We start from the raw sequence: 13,779 nt of genomic DNA, 5'->3' as shown, positions 1-13,779 counted from the left end.
TTTTTTTTGTGATAGTGCTTGATGAAAAACGCCATTAATTATTATAGGAACTATTGGACAATAAATCCACCTATTAAAACCTACACGCAAGTCCCTCCAAAAAAAAAAAAAAAAGGAAAAGAAATTGGGCACTCACACTGACCTACCCACAAGTAACAACCATCAACATGAATGAACCTTGATTTACTAGATTTATTGATATGGCATAGGTCCACTAATGTGATCTAGGTGAGCTAAAAATAAATTTTGAACTGCCCATAAAATTTGTATTAGATATTGTGAGAATATATTGTGAAATATATTGTAAGATCGTATTGTATTTGTATTTCCTTTTTGGTTTAGGAGTTAGGGCTATATATATTCTAAGGTCTAATTGTAATTGATACACATTGAATATATGAGATACAGAAAGCTATTCAGAAATCTTACAGATATTACAGTAGTATTGTTCAAAAAAATATATTACAGTAGTAAAGAAAATTGTATTAACTTCAACTACAATCTTAGATTTTATGACAAATTTAAGTTATAATTGAATCATTAATTTGGTTTCTATTCCTAATACCAGCATGCGCATGTATATGTTGCTTATTTGCAAATGACCTTCAAAAAGCACAATCAAAGATTTAATTTTCTTACACAACAAATAACACATTGTTGATCATATCATTATCATTAATCCAAAATCAAATATGCTGTTCATATCAATATACAATAAGACAATAATAATAATACACTGATTTTCTGAACATATTGACAGAAAATGAGCACAAGATTTACAAATGAAAACAAAAGGTTGGCCTTTTTTCAATATAACCAGGACAAACAACTTCAACATCCAAGGCACTGAGAAGCTTCTTTGAAATGTATCTATTCCATTTCCTGTCTTCATAATGATTTCCTCTTATTTAGCTTCAATCGTCACTCCACTCTTTTGTTTGCTTATGAATCTAAGCCACCTTGTTTTTCATTTTTTTTTCTTTCGCTCTACGTAACATGTTACCCCCCCTCCCCCAAAAAAATCAGAACCCATCCTAGAAAAGAAAAAAATTAAAATCCAGAATTTAATCTATAAAGCAGTTCAAAACGTTCCCAATAGGCAGTCCTTCTATTTCTCAATTCCTAACTCCTCTGCTTCTGCATGTATGTAGAATGATCACAATTTTCAAATCTTTGATTATATAACTGCTGAGGCTTTTCTTTATTGAATAAATCTTTGTAGGGCATACGTTTGTTGTTAGGATTGTCTGAAAGTTCCTTTCCTGTATAAGGATATAGGTGTTGTCTAGAAGTAAGCAGTATGAAATTAGTGTGGTTCATTATCTCCATGTGATGTTATCTTTAGAATACCAACCAAGTTCTAAATAGAGGCAACAACTTGAGGCAAAGCCTCAAGATACCTACCGAGATTACACAAATTAATCTAGAATGGATATCCTTTCTGTTATAGTCTCTTGGATTTTTGATGTGGAGGATCCACATATAGTGGCAACCCACTAATTTGTTTTGGAAATTTATTTTGTGTCTTATGTTAATTCTACTGGTGGGATATATATAGCTTTGGTGTCATTCTGTGGGAGGTAGCTACTTTGAGACATAAGTCTATGACTAATTTACTTTATATCTTGCTATTAACTCTCAACATTTGGATTCTAATAATCTCCATAAAATCTATATGCCATGATTAATTTCTTCCCTTGATCCGAACTTGACCATATCTGGTCATCACCACAACAAATTAATGTATTAGAGAGAAAAAAATTAGGGACAAATTATCTTAGTTGCCAAAAGTGTCATTATTGTATTTTTAACGACAAAATTGGAAATTTCGTAATGAATTACTATGCTTTTGGAACTAAAATTTTCATCACAAAAATAAACCTTTTGGTATGAATTTGTTTGTCCCTAAATATAGTTTTATAAGTGATATTTTCAATTTTTTATCTAATTTTTTTTAATAATTTTCAAAGACAGTATTTAAAAAAATAAAATTATGATTATATATACCTTTATAGTTTGACCAGCAAACTTCACCACTTCCACGAGAGATCTCAATGAATACTACTTCTTGATTTTAAATTAATGCATCAATTGCTATCAAGTGTGAAAAAGGAGACAATTTGTTTGGCTTGGTGTGCAATCAAATACTAAATGAAAAAAAGTTGACAATTGCAGATGTATTTCTTGGAACAAAATGGTAAAGCTGTTAATTAAATTTTTAATAAGCCGTTAGGTGAGGTGACTAATAAATTATTAGAACAAAACACTGGGATCACAAAGCTCAAATCTCGGAAGGTTGTTAACTTTTAATATTGTGTTTGGTTCATGGATTTGGGGAGAGATTTGGAAAATAAAAAGAAAAAAGTGTATAAAACTCAGTGAAATATATGTATATTTTATTTACATTTTACATATTTTTTTCCTTTTCCTTTCCAAATTATTTCCTAAATTCATGAACCAAACACAGCTTAAATGTTTAATTTTTCAGAAATTTGATTATTATAGAGGCACTAATTAGTGAGCCTATACGTCATCAGACTCTTACATTTGTACCTAATCCATAGAAGAACTAGAAAATGATTTTAAAAAATAAAAAGAATAAAAAAAGACTAGAAACCAAGAAGTCCAAGGAGAATGAAAATTCACCATGGATATCTGTATTGCTTGGTTTCATTACCTTTCCGACTTTCACAACAAACACCATGGATGTATTTGGGATCTTTATCTCTCCATTCGTACAAGCTATGGTTGATAAATTGTCCTCTTTTTTTAGCAACTTAGTGAGCACAGCGGACGTTGGCACGAGCATCCAGAATTTGAAGAAGGCATTAGAGGATTTAGAGACTCTGTTGGCTGATGCGGAGAACAAACAGATATACCACAAGGACATCAAAAAGTGGCTTGAAGAGGTTTACCGTTTGGCTTACGATGCAGATGACATATTGGATGATTTTGCCACTGACAATCTCGAAAAGAAGCTAATGGCTGAGGAGACGACGATCGAAAGAAGACCAGCAAAGTTCCCACGCCTCTCTAATATTGTTCCATTCAATTTAAAAAATGCGTCAAATCTAATTGAGATCACCAGTCAATTACAAGAAGTTGCTACGAAAGGAAAAGAACTTGGTTTAGATAAAAGATTTGTTGGAAAGATGCCTACAGATTTATGGCAGAGATCACAAACTACATGTTTGAAGGAGCCTCACATTCATGGCAGAGATGAAGACATCAAGCAAATTATCGGATTGCTACTTGGGGATGCACCTATTGCAAAAAAGTTTGATGTAATTCCTATTGTAGGCATGGGTGGGATCGGCAAGACTACACTAGCTCAGCACATTTATGATCACGACAAAGTGGAAAAGCATTTCAATATGAAAGCATGGGTTTGTGTTTCTGTTGACTTCGACATTCTGGGAACAACAAAGGCAATTCTGGAGTCATTCACTCACCGTCCATGTGATTTGGGCAAGTTAAATGAGGTTCAGGTCCAACTAAGAGACACACTGGCAGAAAAAAAGTTTTTGCTTGTCCTAGATGATGTGTGGCACTATGGACATGATGGGTGGAATTCGCTACGATTGCCATTTGGAGCCGGAGCACCTGGAAGTAAAATCATTGTGACAACGCGAGAAGGAGGTGTTGTAAAGCAGATGGGTATGGATGAATATTTCAATTTGAAAAACTTATCATATGATGATTGTTGGTCAATCTTTGCCGAACATGCATTTGAGAATAGAAATATCATGGATTGCCCAGAATTGGTATCAATTGGTAAGAAAATTGTTGAGAACAGGTGCAAAGGCTTACCCTTGGCAGCGAGGGCCCTTGGCAGCTTATTATGCTGTAAACAAGGAAAACATGAATGGAAAGAGATACTAAATAGCAATATATGGAATGAGGAAAGTGGCATTCTTACAGCATTGAAATTGAGCTACCTTCATCTCCCTGTCCATTTGAAGAGGTGCTTTTCCTATTGTGCAATTATCCCAAAGGACTACGAATTCATGGAGGAGGAATTAGTCTTGCTATGGATGGCTGAAGGTTTAATTGAGCAACCAAAAGGTGGAGACCAAATGGAAGATTTAGGCCGCAAGTATTTTCACGAATTGGTGTCAAGATCATTTTTTCAGCCGTCAAGTGGTAACAAATCGCAATTCATAATGCATGACCTCATCAATGATTTGGCTCAAGATGTTGCAGGGGACAAATATTTTAGGTTGGAAAATAATTTAGAGGGTGGCAGGCAGAACAAGATTTCGGACAAAGCACGCCATGTATCTTATGTTGCTAGCCATTACGATGGAATCAAAAAATTTAAAGCTTTCGATGATGCCAAATGCTTACGAACATTCTTAGAATTTTTGCCACAACAACAATTTCACTGCATAACGAGGTACTTGATACATGATTTGTTGCCAAAGTTAAAATGCTTACGTGAGTTGCGTTTGTGTGGTATTGGTATAATTGAACTACCAGATTCCATTGGAGATCTAAAGCATTTGCGGTATCTTGATGTATCCGGTTCTAGGATTACAAGGTTACCTGACACAGTGGTAACTCTCTACAATTTACAAGTCTTGTTTTTGAAATTTTGTCATCAACTTCAAAAGTTGCCTCTAAACATGGGGAGGCTGGTGAACTTGCGCCATTTTGACATAACTGGCGTGCATATTCCACCATCAGAAGAAATGTCGCTACATATAGGTAAATTAATTAATCTCCAAACATTGTCAAATTTTATGGTGGGTAAAGATTGTGGGCGTAAAATAGGAGAGTTGAAAAACCTATCGCACATTCGAGGGGCAATACACATATCAAGACTGGAGAATGTCAGTGGTGTTAAGGATGCAAGAGATGCCAATTTAATATCTAAGGAGGAGTTAAAAGAGTTATCACTAGAATGGGATGAATCTCATTGTTCACAGAATGACATAGTTGAGAGGGATGTGCTTGACGTGATGAGACCTTTCAAATTGTTGGAAAGACTCACCATCAGTGGGTATGGCAGTACAAAATTTCCAAACTGGGTTGGAGATGTTTCGTTCTTCAAAATGGAGTTCATGCGATTAAAAGGTAGCAAATGTTGCACATCTTTGCCACCACTTGGACAACTGCCCTTCCTTAAAAACCTTTACATTGAAGGAATGATTGCAATAAAGCGCCTGAGTTGTGAGTTCTATGGGCAGCAGTGTGGTGCCAAACCCTTCCCCTCTCTAGAGAGACTGAGCTTTGAGTTTATGCCAGAATGGGAGGATTGGTCTGCTTTTGAAACAGAGGGAGTTCAGCCGTTCAGTCATCTCAGTGAGCTTTCCATCATAAATTGTCCCAAACTTGTTGGAAGATTACCAAATGATCTTCCTTGTCTCAATTCTCTCAAAATTGATGGTTGTCCGCAATTGTTGATTGATGTTTCGAGCCTCGTCCAGCCATCACTTGCGTCCTTGCCGATGAATAATGTTATGCTCCCAAGCCTTCCAGCATTCTTAGGCACGAAGAACACAATTGAACTTGGTTCCCTCACCTTGGATATTAGACATGTTACAGTTCTCGACTCCCTTTGTGATCCAAGCACAGCTGATGAAGAGTTACTAGCTAATAAAATGTCTAAGCATTTGACTTCGATAATTGCTTTGAGCATTTCCCATGTTGAAAAGCTGGCGTTCCTACCGACATGGTTTACTCAAGATTTGATGGGACTCGAGAAATTGGACATTCGTAACTGCCACGAACTCATAACATTGTGGCGGAATAAGGTGAGAATACAAGTATGTCTCCCTTCCCTCTGCCATTTGAAGATTTCTCATTGTCCCAAACTTGTTTGCTTGTTTGAAGAAGAGCAAGAAAAAAGAGGAGAAGATTTGAAAAAGCAGCAACATGATGGGCTGCCTTGCATGACGAGACTCGAGAAATTGGACATTGGTAACTGCCAAGAACTCATGACATTATGGCAGAATAAGGTGAGAATAGAAGTATGTCTCCCTTCCCTCTGCCATTTGAAGATTTCTCATTGCCCCAAACTCATTAGCTTGTTTGAAGAAGAGCAAGAAAAAGGAGAAGGTTTGAAGAAGCAGCAACATGAGGGGCTGCCTTGCATGACGAGACTCGAGTATTTAACAATTGAAGAGTGTGGAATGCTGAAGAAACTGCCACAAGATCTGCACACCTACGCATCTCTTGGGGTGCTTAGAATCCACGATTGTGCAAGTCTCATCTCTTTTCCAATGAAGGGTTTACCATCTATGCTGAGAGAACTTAGGGTTACAAAGTGTGATGCTTTGGAGTCCCTACCCGAGTTGATGACACTCAATAATCTGCAAGAGTTGCGGGTTTCTAAATGTGCATCACTCACATATCTATTGTCAAGAGGTGGGCTACCATCCACACTAAGGCCAAGTTTGGGAAGACTAAATAAGTGTACTTTTTGTCTTTTTGGACTAAAAAATTGAGGTTGAAAATATGGATGTTTGGGTTAACTTTTTGACTTTTTATTGAAAAATGTGTAATAAAAAATTGTAAAAATTAATTTGTAGGGAAAAATTTGAATTGGGAGTTGTGCAGCCGTAATTGTTGACTTTTAGTGAATAGTGTTAACTTTTTAACTTTTTGAGTAACTTTTTAACTTTTTGACTTTTTTGAGAGTACCCAAACTTAGCCTAAAACAACTTGGGATTGAGTTTTGTGAAAATCTGGAGTCACTTTTTGCAGAGGAAGGGATCAAAATTGATTGTCCATCTCTTGAAACTATTGAAATTGGGTATTGCAGGAGTCTCAAATCTTTACCCGAAGCCAATAATCTCAGGAATCTCAGCCAATTTCATATAAGCTGCTGTGAGAATCTGGAGCCCCTGTCACTTGGTGGTCGTGATGAGAACAACAACATCAACATCAACATCAACCAACACACTTCGCTTCAAGATCTGTGTTTAGTTTATTGCAGAGCTGGAATTGAATCCTACTTTGTCAAGGAAGGGAGTTTCCCCACCAACCTCAGTTCACTTGCAATTGGGGATATCAGAGTGGAGGTCGGTCAACTTCCACTTCCACTTCTGCCTCCATCTCCATTAGAGTGGGGTTTGCACAAACTCTCTTCTCTTACCACACTCAAACTTGAAGGCGCAGCTTGGCCATGGGGAGACACGGTGTCCTTTCCAGAAGAAGGGACGTTCCTGCCCACCTCTCTCATCAATTTGACCATCAGGAAATTCCCAAATCTGGAAAGACTCTCTTATGAGGAGTTTCAAAACCTCACCTCTCTCCAAAGACTTCATATCATGTTTTGCCCTAGGCTCCCGTCTTTTCCAAAGGAAGGGTTGCCTCCCTCTCTTTTGCATGTATTGATCTGCGATTGTCCCAAGCTTACGACCTTTCCAGAACAAGGCTTCCCTCCCTCGCTTTTGTCACTGAGGATCTATGGATGTAGTCGAATACTGAAACAGAAGTGTGAAAAGGGCAAAGGCCAATATTGGCCAATCATCAAATACATTCCTGTAGTAGATTTAGATTAAGCAGCCAACTGCAAGGTACAAACAAACAACACACAAAATCTGTCTTACCGTTTTATTTATTTATTTATTTTCTCATTACCAATATCATCTCAGATTTTTATCACAACTGAGGGTTTACTATCTACTTCTTTTGAATTGTAAGAGAGTTCCAATTTGTTCTGAATGTTGAAATTACCAATACATTATTGATTAAACACACTGCTTTGTTTTTCATTTCATTTTCTGTCTTTTCCTTTCAAATATATTTCATTTTCTCTTAATGATGAATGGATAATTTTCATTCTCATTTGTTATTTTATCTTGTATTATTCATAGGTGCCGATGGAAAAATAGCCCTATTCACCACCAGCAATCTATACACATTTCTGTAAGGTAAGATTAAGTACATCACCTTATGACCCGAGCCTGTTTACGGAAATTATTTTTCTATAAAATGTTTTCTCTCAAATATGATCAACTATGTTTGATTGCAACTTGAAACTAATATACTAGTGGTGGTGTTGGTTTTACTTCTACACCATGTTTCAATTATATCTCAAGGTTGCATTTTTGTTAGGACTTTAAGAGAATCTTTGATAGTGTTTGGTAGAGTTTTAGAATTATAATTTGATAATAGAGTTATATTTTGAGTTTGTGAGTTTTGGAATTATGATTTGAGTGTGGAAAATTTGTTTGATTACGAGTTTTGAAAAGAATTTTAAATTGAGTTTGAATTTAGTGATGTGACATATGATATTTGATACAAAAACTTACAACTCATAACCAAACACACAACTGAAAATTCTATTCAAAGCTCATAAAAAATTTTTAAAAAATTTCACAAATATTTTTTTTGTAATATAAAAATAATAGGTGCAAAAAAAAAAAAATGAACACTGTTCCGGTCAACCAGTCGGACGACCGGTGGGACGACTGGTTAGCCCAAATTTTCTCGCCTTGGAAAGAGTTTTCAAAAGTGAGTGGAATTAATTTTTGAAAACACTAAACAAACACTGCACTCAAGTGAGTGTGGAACTATATTTTGAAAGCTCCACCAAACGGAGCCTTTATTTTGCTGTTGTGCATTTAACATGCATTATTACACCTCATTCCGAAAAATATGCATGTACAAGCTTTGAACTTTATAAATCTAGTTTTTTGAAGTCTATTGAAAGTATAGCATCACTTTTTGATACTCTTCACGATGGTAACTCGTTCAAATGTAATTCTTTTATTGTTACCGTCATTGTAATTTTGAGTTGTTTCAGGTTCTAGTTTTTGTAAATTTGAAATTTACTGATGATGAGCTTATGCATAAAATTTGAGTTTTAGATATTAGGGTCTTGCTCTGAATGAATAGTTCGAAGATAATATATATATTTTTTTAGGGGCTTCATTCAGAATCTGAGCTAGACGATGCCTCTTGATCTTTCATTTTTCCTGTACTGCTGCTTCGATTCCAGGTAATTGGCAAGCAAAATTTCTGTTGTCTTGATTCAGTTTCATTTCAATAAAATTAGAATTATGTATTCCACTTTTGCAATTTTATGGACTTAGGTGGGACAAAAAATTGTGTGTATCCCACTTATGCAGAACATATAGCATTGCTAGAGACAACATAATGTATCATATCCATGGCAACATGGAATATATTTTTGGAAAATTAATCTATTACATCAACAAAAAAAAAAATGTTGACATATGATGTATTAGCTAGCTGCATAATGTTTGCAATGGCTACAAAATAAATGGTTCAGTAATTTGTATTGGTTCGAGTTATTTGTCCTTTTTTGAAATGCCAAGACGAGAGCTAATGAGTGGTTCCATTTCACTTGGAATGCTGATATTGTTTTTCATCTGTTTCATGAGTACATTCGCCTACTCCACCAAATACAGATACACCTCCATGAGCTTTGACAAAGTTGTTAACTCTAAAGAGGACAACTTCCTCAGTCTGTTACAAATCTGCAGTTGCAGCTTGTAAAACTGCGCTTTTCAATATTTCTTCAATGTTTTGTTGAAAATTTAAATAGAAAAATGTACTGACTATTGTATTTGACTCTTTGTTCTCAGGGCTTTGTTGTTGTGGAAACAAACTTTAGGATGTATGCATGCTCATCGTCTAAACTGCATTGCGAGTTTTTGCTCTTCTTCTCAAGGTATGCCAGAAATTTGCTTGATGAGTACTTTGGATGCTCTGTTCTAAAATAATGTTGTATCTAGTAATGTTGAAAACTCTCATAGCTGATAAAGGAATAAGAGACAGAAAAAAAAAAAAAAAAAAAAAAGAAGAAGAAGAAGAAGATAAAAGAAGTAAGAGATATATCAAGATAATTGAGAAGTCCTTTCCATAATTGAAAAAACCTCCCTCCAGCACACTTCTTAGGCAAGACTTTTGATCATTTAAATTTCCAGACCTTGCAAAAAATCACTTTGTGTTTTTAGGCTTTACTCCTTGCATGCTATTCTATATTTGACAGTTAGGAAGCCACCTCGTCTGGCCAAAATCCATGTGGGCAATCCATAGTTACTTTGCCACTCCAAAAATGGCAATATGGAAGAATAATTGAAAAGCCTAGCATACCAGTTACAGGCCCAGCCAAGCTCTTATACCAAATTGAATAGTCCAACCCACACTTCTCCTTAAAACTCAGGTATCAAGGAGAGGGAAACTGGAGCCTTATAACCAGCATAGATGGGGCAACTCCTAGCGACGTGGGACACATTCCAACAAGAATCAGTCATTTCGTCTTTTACTTGATAGAGCAGCTAAGACTTTACAATAATAGTTAATAAAATGATGAAGTTTTTGGGATAAGGCGGGATATTTGGCTTCGCTTTGGGCTATTGTGTGACCTTTCAAAATAAATAAATAAATAAATAAAATGAAGTTTGGTCCTTTTTCCTTTAAGTGAGCTTGAGTTTGGTTGCTAATTTCAATTTATTTGTTATTAAGCAAATTGCTTGCCTTCTCATCTCCACTACAATTGTGTTCATGTATATAACTTTGAACCTCTTGTCAACTTATGGTTTTGTTTCCTTATCTTGATGGTAGCTTTTGAGGATGCTTGAGACTCTACACAAGAATATGGAGGTTTGTTATAGGAAGACTTCAAAAAAAAAAAAAATGGTAGTGCAGGCAGAAATACCCATGCACATCTGAGAATTCTCTTGTCCTCAAAGGCAATAGATTCTGTGTGCAATCTGAAAGAAACTAATTGAAGGGATTTGAATGCCTGTTTTGTGATGATTTGGAAAGTTAGATGGATTCCATGCTGATGCTAAAGTTTGCTCTCTTGCTGACGAAAGCACTGGTGTCTGGAATGGAATGAAGCTCTCATAAGATAGGGCTTTTTGGATTTTGAAGCTGAGTTGATATGTAAAAGCCCTTTTTGCCCAAGCCTTGCTGATGACATACTGGTTTGGCACTTTACTAAAAATGGCCTTCTTTTTTCTGTTAATCGGCATATCATTGGGAGATGGATTTGCAAAGAACCGAAACATGGGTCAGCTCTTCAGATGGTGAGCAGCAGCTTGTAGACCACCTAAAAAGGAATGAGTTTTGCAAGGGCATTTGGGAAGAAGATTTGGCTGCTGAAAGTTCTGAATAAAGTGAAAATCTTTGGATGGAAAATCTGTTCGAATATCCTTCCTGTTCAGTGAAACTTGAGAGGTGCAAAGTAATTCAACTTGATGACTGCTAACTTGTACATTAGCAGAAAATTAGTGCTGTTTTTGGTGGTTTGAGTCAGCTTACAATGTGATTGACCTTTTTAAGTCTCTTGACACATCTTCATTTGTAGCTCTGCTTAGATGGCTGATTTATTATAATTTGACTTTCTTCTAGTCTGAGCCACAGGGGCCTAATTCAGTGTTCACATGTATTCACTTTCCAAGAGCATTCTTGAGAGAGTATGTTTTGTTAATTGCTTATATAAATGATGTAGAAGCACAATTACTTGAACAAAGGTCTGATTTTGTATTCAATTTAGTTGATGTTCTAAGGCAACATGCCAGCTTGGCACTTGGAACATAAAAACATAAAAAAATAAGATAAAATAAAATAAAAAATCCTATTGAGTCGAGTGTAAAATTGTCTAAAGGAAAAAATAATTTTGTCAAGTACAAAATTAAAAAATAAAAAATCCTATTGAGTCAACTATAAAATTTGTCAAAAGGAAAAAGATGAAATACATATATGTGGACATACATAATATATCTATACTATTTATATATGTGTATATTCCAAGCCTTAATCTCATATACCTCTTTAATTTCTTCCCATTATTGTCATAATGGCTGATAATATTATTCCTCATTCTATGGCTATCAACTTTAATCTTATTCTAGCATTATAATTGTGGAATGATTCTTTTGCTACATACAGATTAATATAATGTTGAAGGGCATCTTGTTTCTTTATGGTAAAACATGAGACAAAAGCCTCTTCTATACTGTTGGATTTCTCATCTCAGGCCTTATCTAGGCACTTTTTGTTTTACCAAGGAATGATATGCATCTTGTCAAGAGGCTTGGAGTGGGTCTCATTGCCCTCTACTTGATTTTTCTCTGTTACGCTAATCAGTGCCACACAAATCATATCATTGGCCTGTCTAAGTTGACATTTGATGTATCGAATATTCAGGAAGAGCAGGTTAACTACGAAGTTGGTAGTGAAGGCAGAGACACTCATGAAGGAATTTGAGTACTTGAAAAAGCATACCTTTTTCCATTAGAGGACTCAAAATACCAGAAATGAAAAGAAGATAATGAGGAAGTAGAGATGTGAGAAAATGTACGAAGTTGTTTTTTGGCTATTCAAATTGGTGCCTTTCACCTTTGTTTTTGTCTGTACTTTTATTCACATACTTGTGAACTTCACTGTTGCCAAACCCAATGTTAACTTCTTCCACTTCAAATTGTGAAGTATCAATTGGCACCCATGATCTCAGGAAAGCTTAAGTTATTGTGAACCTTCGTATGCAGAATAGGAGTACACATAAAGTTTTTTTCGTCCTAATTCAAGTGCCTAGAGCAGTTATTTATTGATTTGTGCCCCTCCATGTTTTCCATTTGTAGCATCCCATGTGTGGGTTTTTTCCCCCTCGTTTTTTTTAAATAGCATCCAAGTGTAATTTGAAGTTTAGGTGATGAAAATGATACATGCTCCTTATTTTCAGTTTACCAAATTTGATGGCCACAATTATGATATTTAAGCTTTGACATAAAAATTTTAACGCTCAGATGTTTGCACTACTAAAAGTTTTGTTGAGCATGCTGTACCAGCTCTGTTACGCTTTGTTTTAAGGCCATTCAGTTCACTAATAATTCGCAGCCAAAGAACATTGGGAGGAGAGATGTCTCAGGTCTGTCAGTTCTTCCAAACTTGTGTTCTTGTTATTTCGTTTTTGCCTGGCTTTGGAAATCATCTCAATTTCTTCACTATGCTGTGATTTGTGGGTAGTCGTAACAATATAATTTACCTGCGCAAACACAACAAAGCATCTCTCTGGAAGTGGAAACATGGAGAAGGCTTTAGTTAGTTTGTTCATAACATATATGCATATGTTTCCTTTTTCAAAGTTTAAAAGTGTTTGCCAAGAACTGTATAGTAATGCAATGATATACAAATTAGTTGTATATAGCGCTTCTTGACAAGTATGGAGAGTGATAAGGGTTTACTCATCATAGCTCTTTTAGTTACAACGTTGGAGCAGCTGGTCCTGGGAAAGATTCACTTCATACTTACCATAATAATTTCCTACTAACCAAATAGCTTACCAAAATGGGTATTTTCAGTGAGGAGAAGCATTCCTGATTTGACCTGAGTTTGTTTCTCTTCCAGATGTTATTTCTTAGCTCAATGGAAATCATTTTCTAGATTATAGTAACACAACCTTTTGTATGGGATGTTGAGCCGGTCATATTGAAGCCCTACGATCTGCGATATAAAGTTTTGCACCGGAGATTTTGCATCAGAATTGTTCAGGAGATCTTCAGTTATTGGCGACATTATCACTACAAAAAAAAAAAAAAAAAAAAAGGTTTTAGAGACAAAAATTTGGGGACAAAATTACTTTTTAGGGACCAAATATTTTTTTTGTAAAAAATGTCATTATATTTTTATCAATAAAAATTGGACATTAGTGATGAATTGTTATCCTTTTGGGGCCAAAACTTTTGTCTCAAAAAATAAACCCTTTTGGGACCAAATTATTTTGTACCTAAAAGTGTATTTATTAGTGACATTTTTTAAATTTTGTTGCTAAAAGCCTTGTTTAAGACTTTTCGG

At 35.5% G+C, this 13,779-nt stretch overlaps 1 protein-coding gene and 1 long non-coding RNA gene across 2 annotated transcripts; both read left to right on the top strand.

The window, feature by feature from the left end:
• Nucleotides 1-2,702: 2,702 nt before the first annotated feature.
• On the top strand, nucleotides 2,703-7,234 carry LOC145789017 (putative disease resistance RPP13-like protein 1). Its single transcript, XM_082912699.1, has 3 exons — nucleotides 2,703-6,369; nucleotides 6,643-7,069; nucleotides 7,117-7,234. The coding sequence occupies exons 1-3, from the start codon at nucleotides 2,703-2,705 to the stop codon at nucleotides 7,232-7,234; spliced, it is 4,212 nt and encodes a 1,403-aa protein (XP_082768825.1).
• Nucleotides 7,235-7,302: 68 nt separating this feature from the next.
• On the top strand, nucleotides 7,303-11,491 carry LOC145820244 (uncharacterized). Its single transcript, XR_014361434.1, has 5 exons — nucleotides 7,303-7,523; nucleotides 7,824-7,880; nucleotides 8,876-8,950; nucleotides 9,561-9,646; nucleotides 10,543-11,491. It is a non-coding gene; the product is annotated as an uncharacterized LOC145820244 (long non-coding RNA).
• The last annotated feature ends 2,288 nt before the right edge of the window (nucleotides 11,492-13,779 follow it).

The sequence above is a fragment of the Camellia sinensis genome, chromosome 2 (genome assembly GCF_055761805.1).
Source record: "Camellia sinensis isolate YWXY chromosome 2, ASM5576180v1, whole genome shotgun sequence".
NCBI classification, from domain to species: domain Eukaryota; kingdom Viridiplantae; phylum Streptophyta; class Magnoliopsida; order Ericales; family Theaceae; genus Camellia; species Camellia sinensis.
The sequence above is the reverse complement of the archived record's forward strand: the minus strand, read 5'-3'. Positions and strand labels throughout refer to the sequence as shown.

Coding starts and splice junctions, on each gene's coding strand:
- LOC145789017 (XM_082912699.1), top strand. CDS start 2,703: ATGGATGTATTTGGGATCTTTATCTCTCCATTCGTACAAGCTATGGTT. Junction 6,370..6,642: donor CACATATCTATTGTCAAGAG/GTGGGCTACCAT, acceptor CTTTTTTGAGAG/TACCCAAACTTAGCCTAAAA. Junction 7,070..7,116: donor CTGCCTCCATCTCCATTAGA/GTGGGGTTTGCA, acceptor TCAAACTTGAAG/GCGCAGCTTGGCCATGGGGA.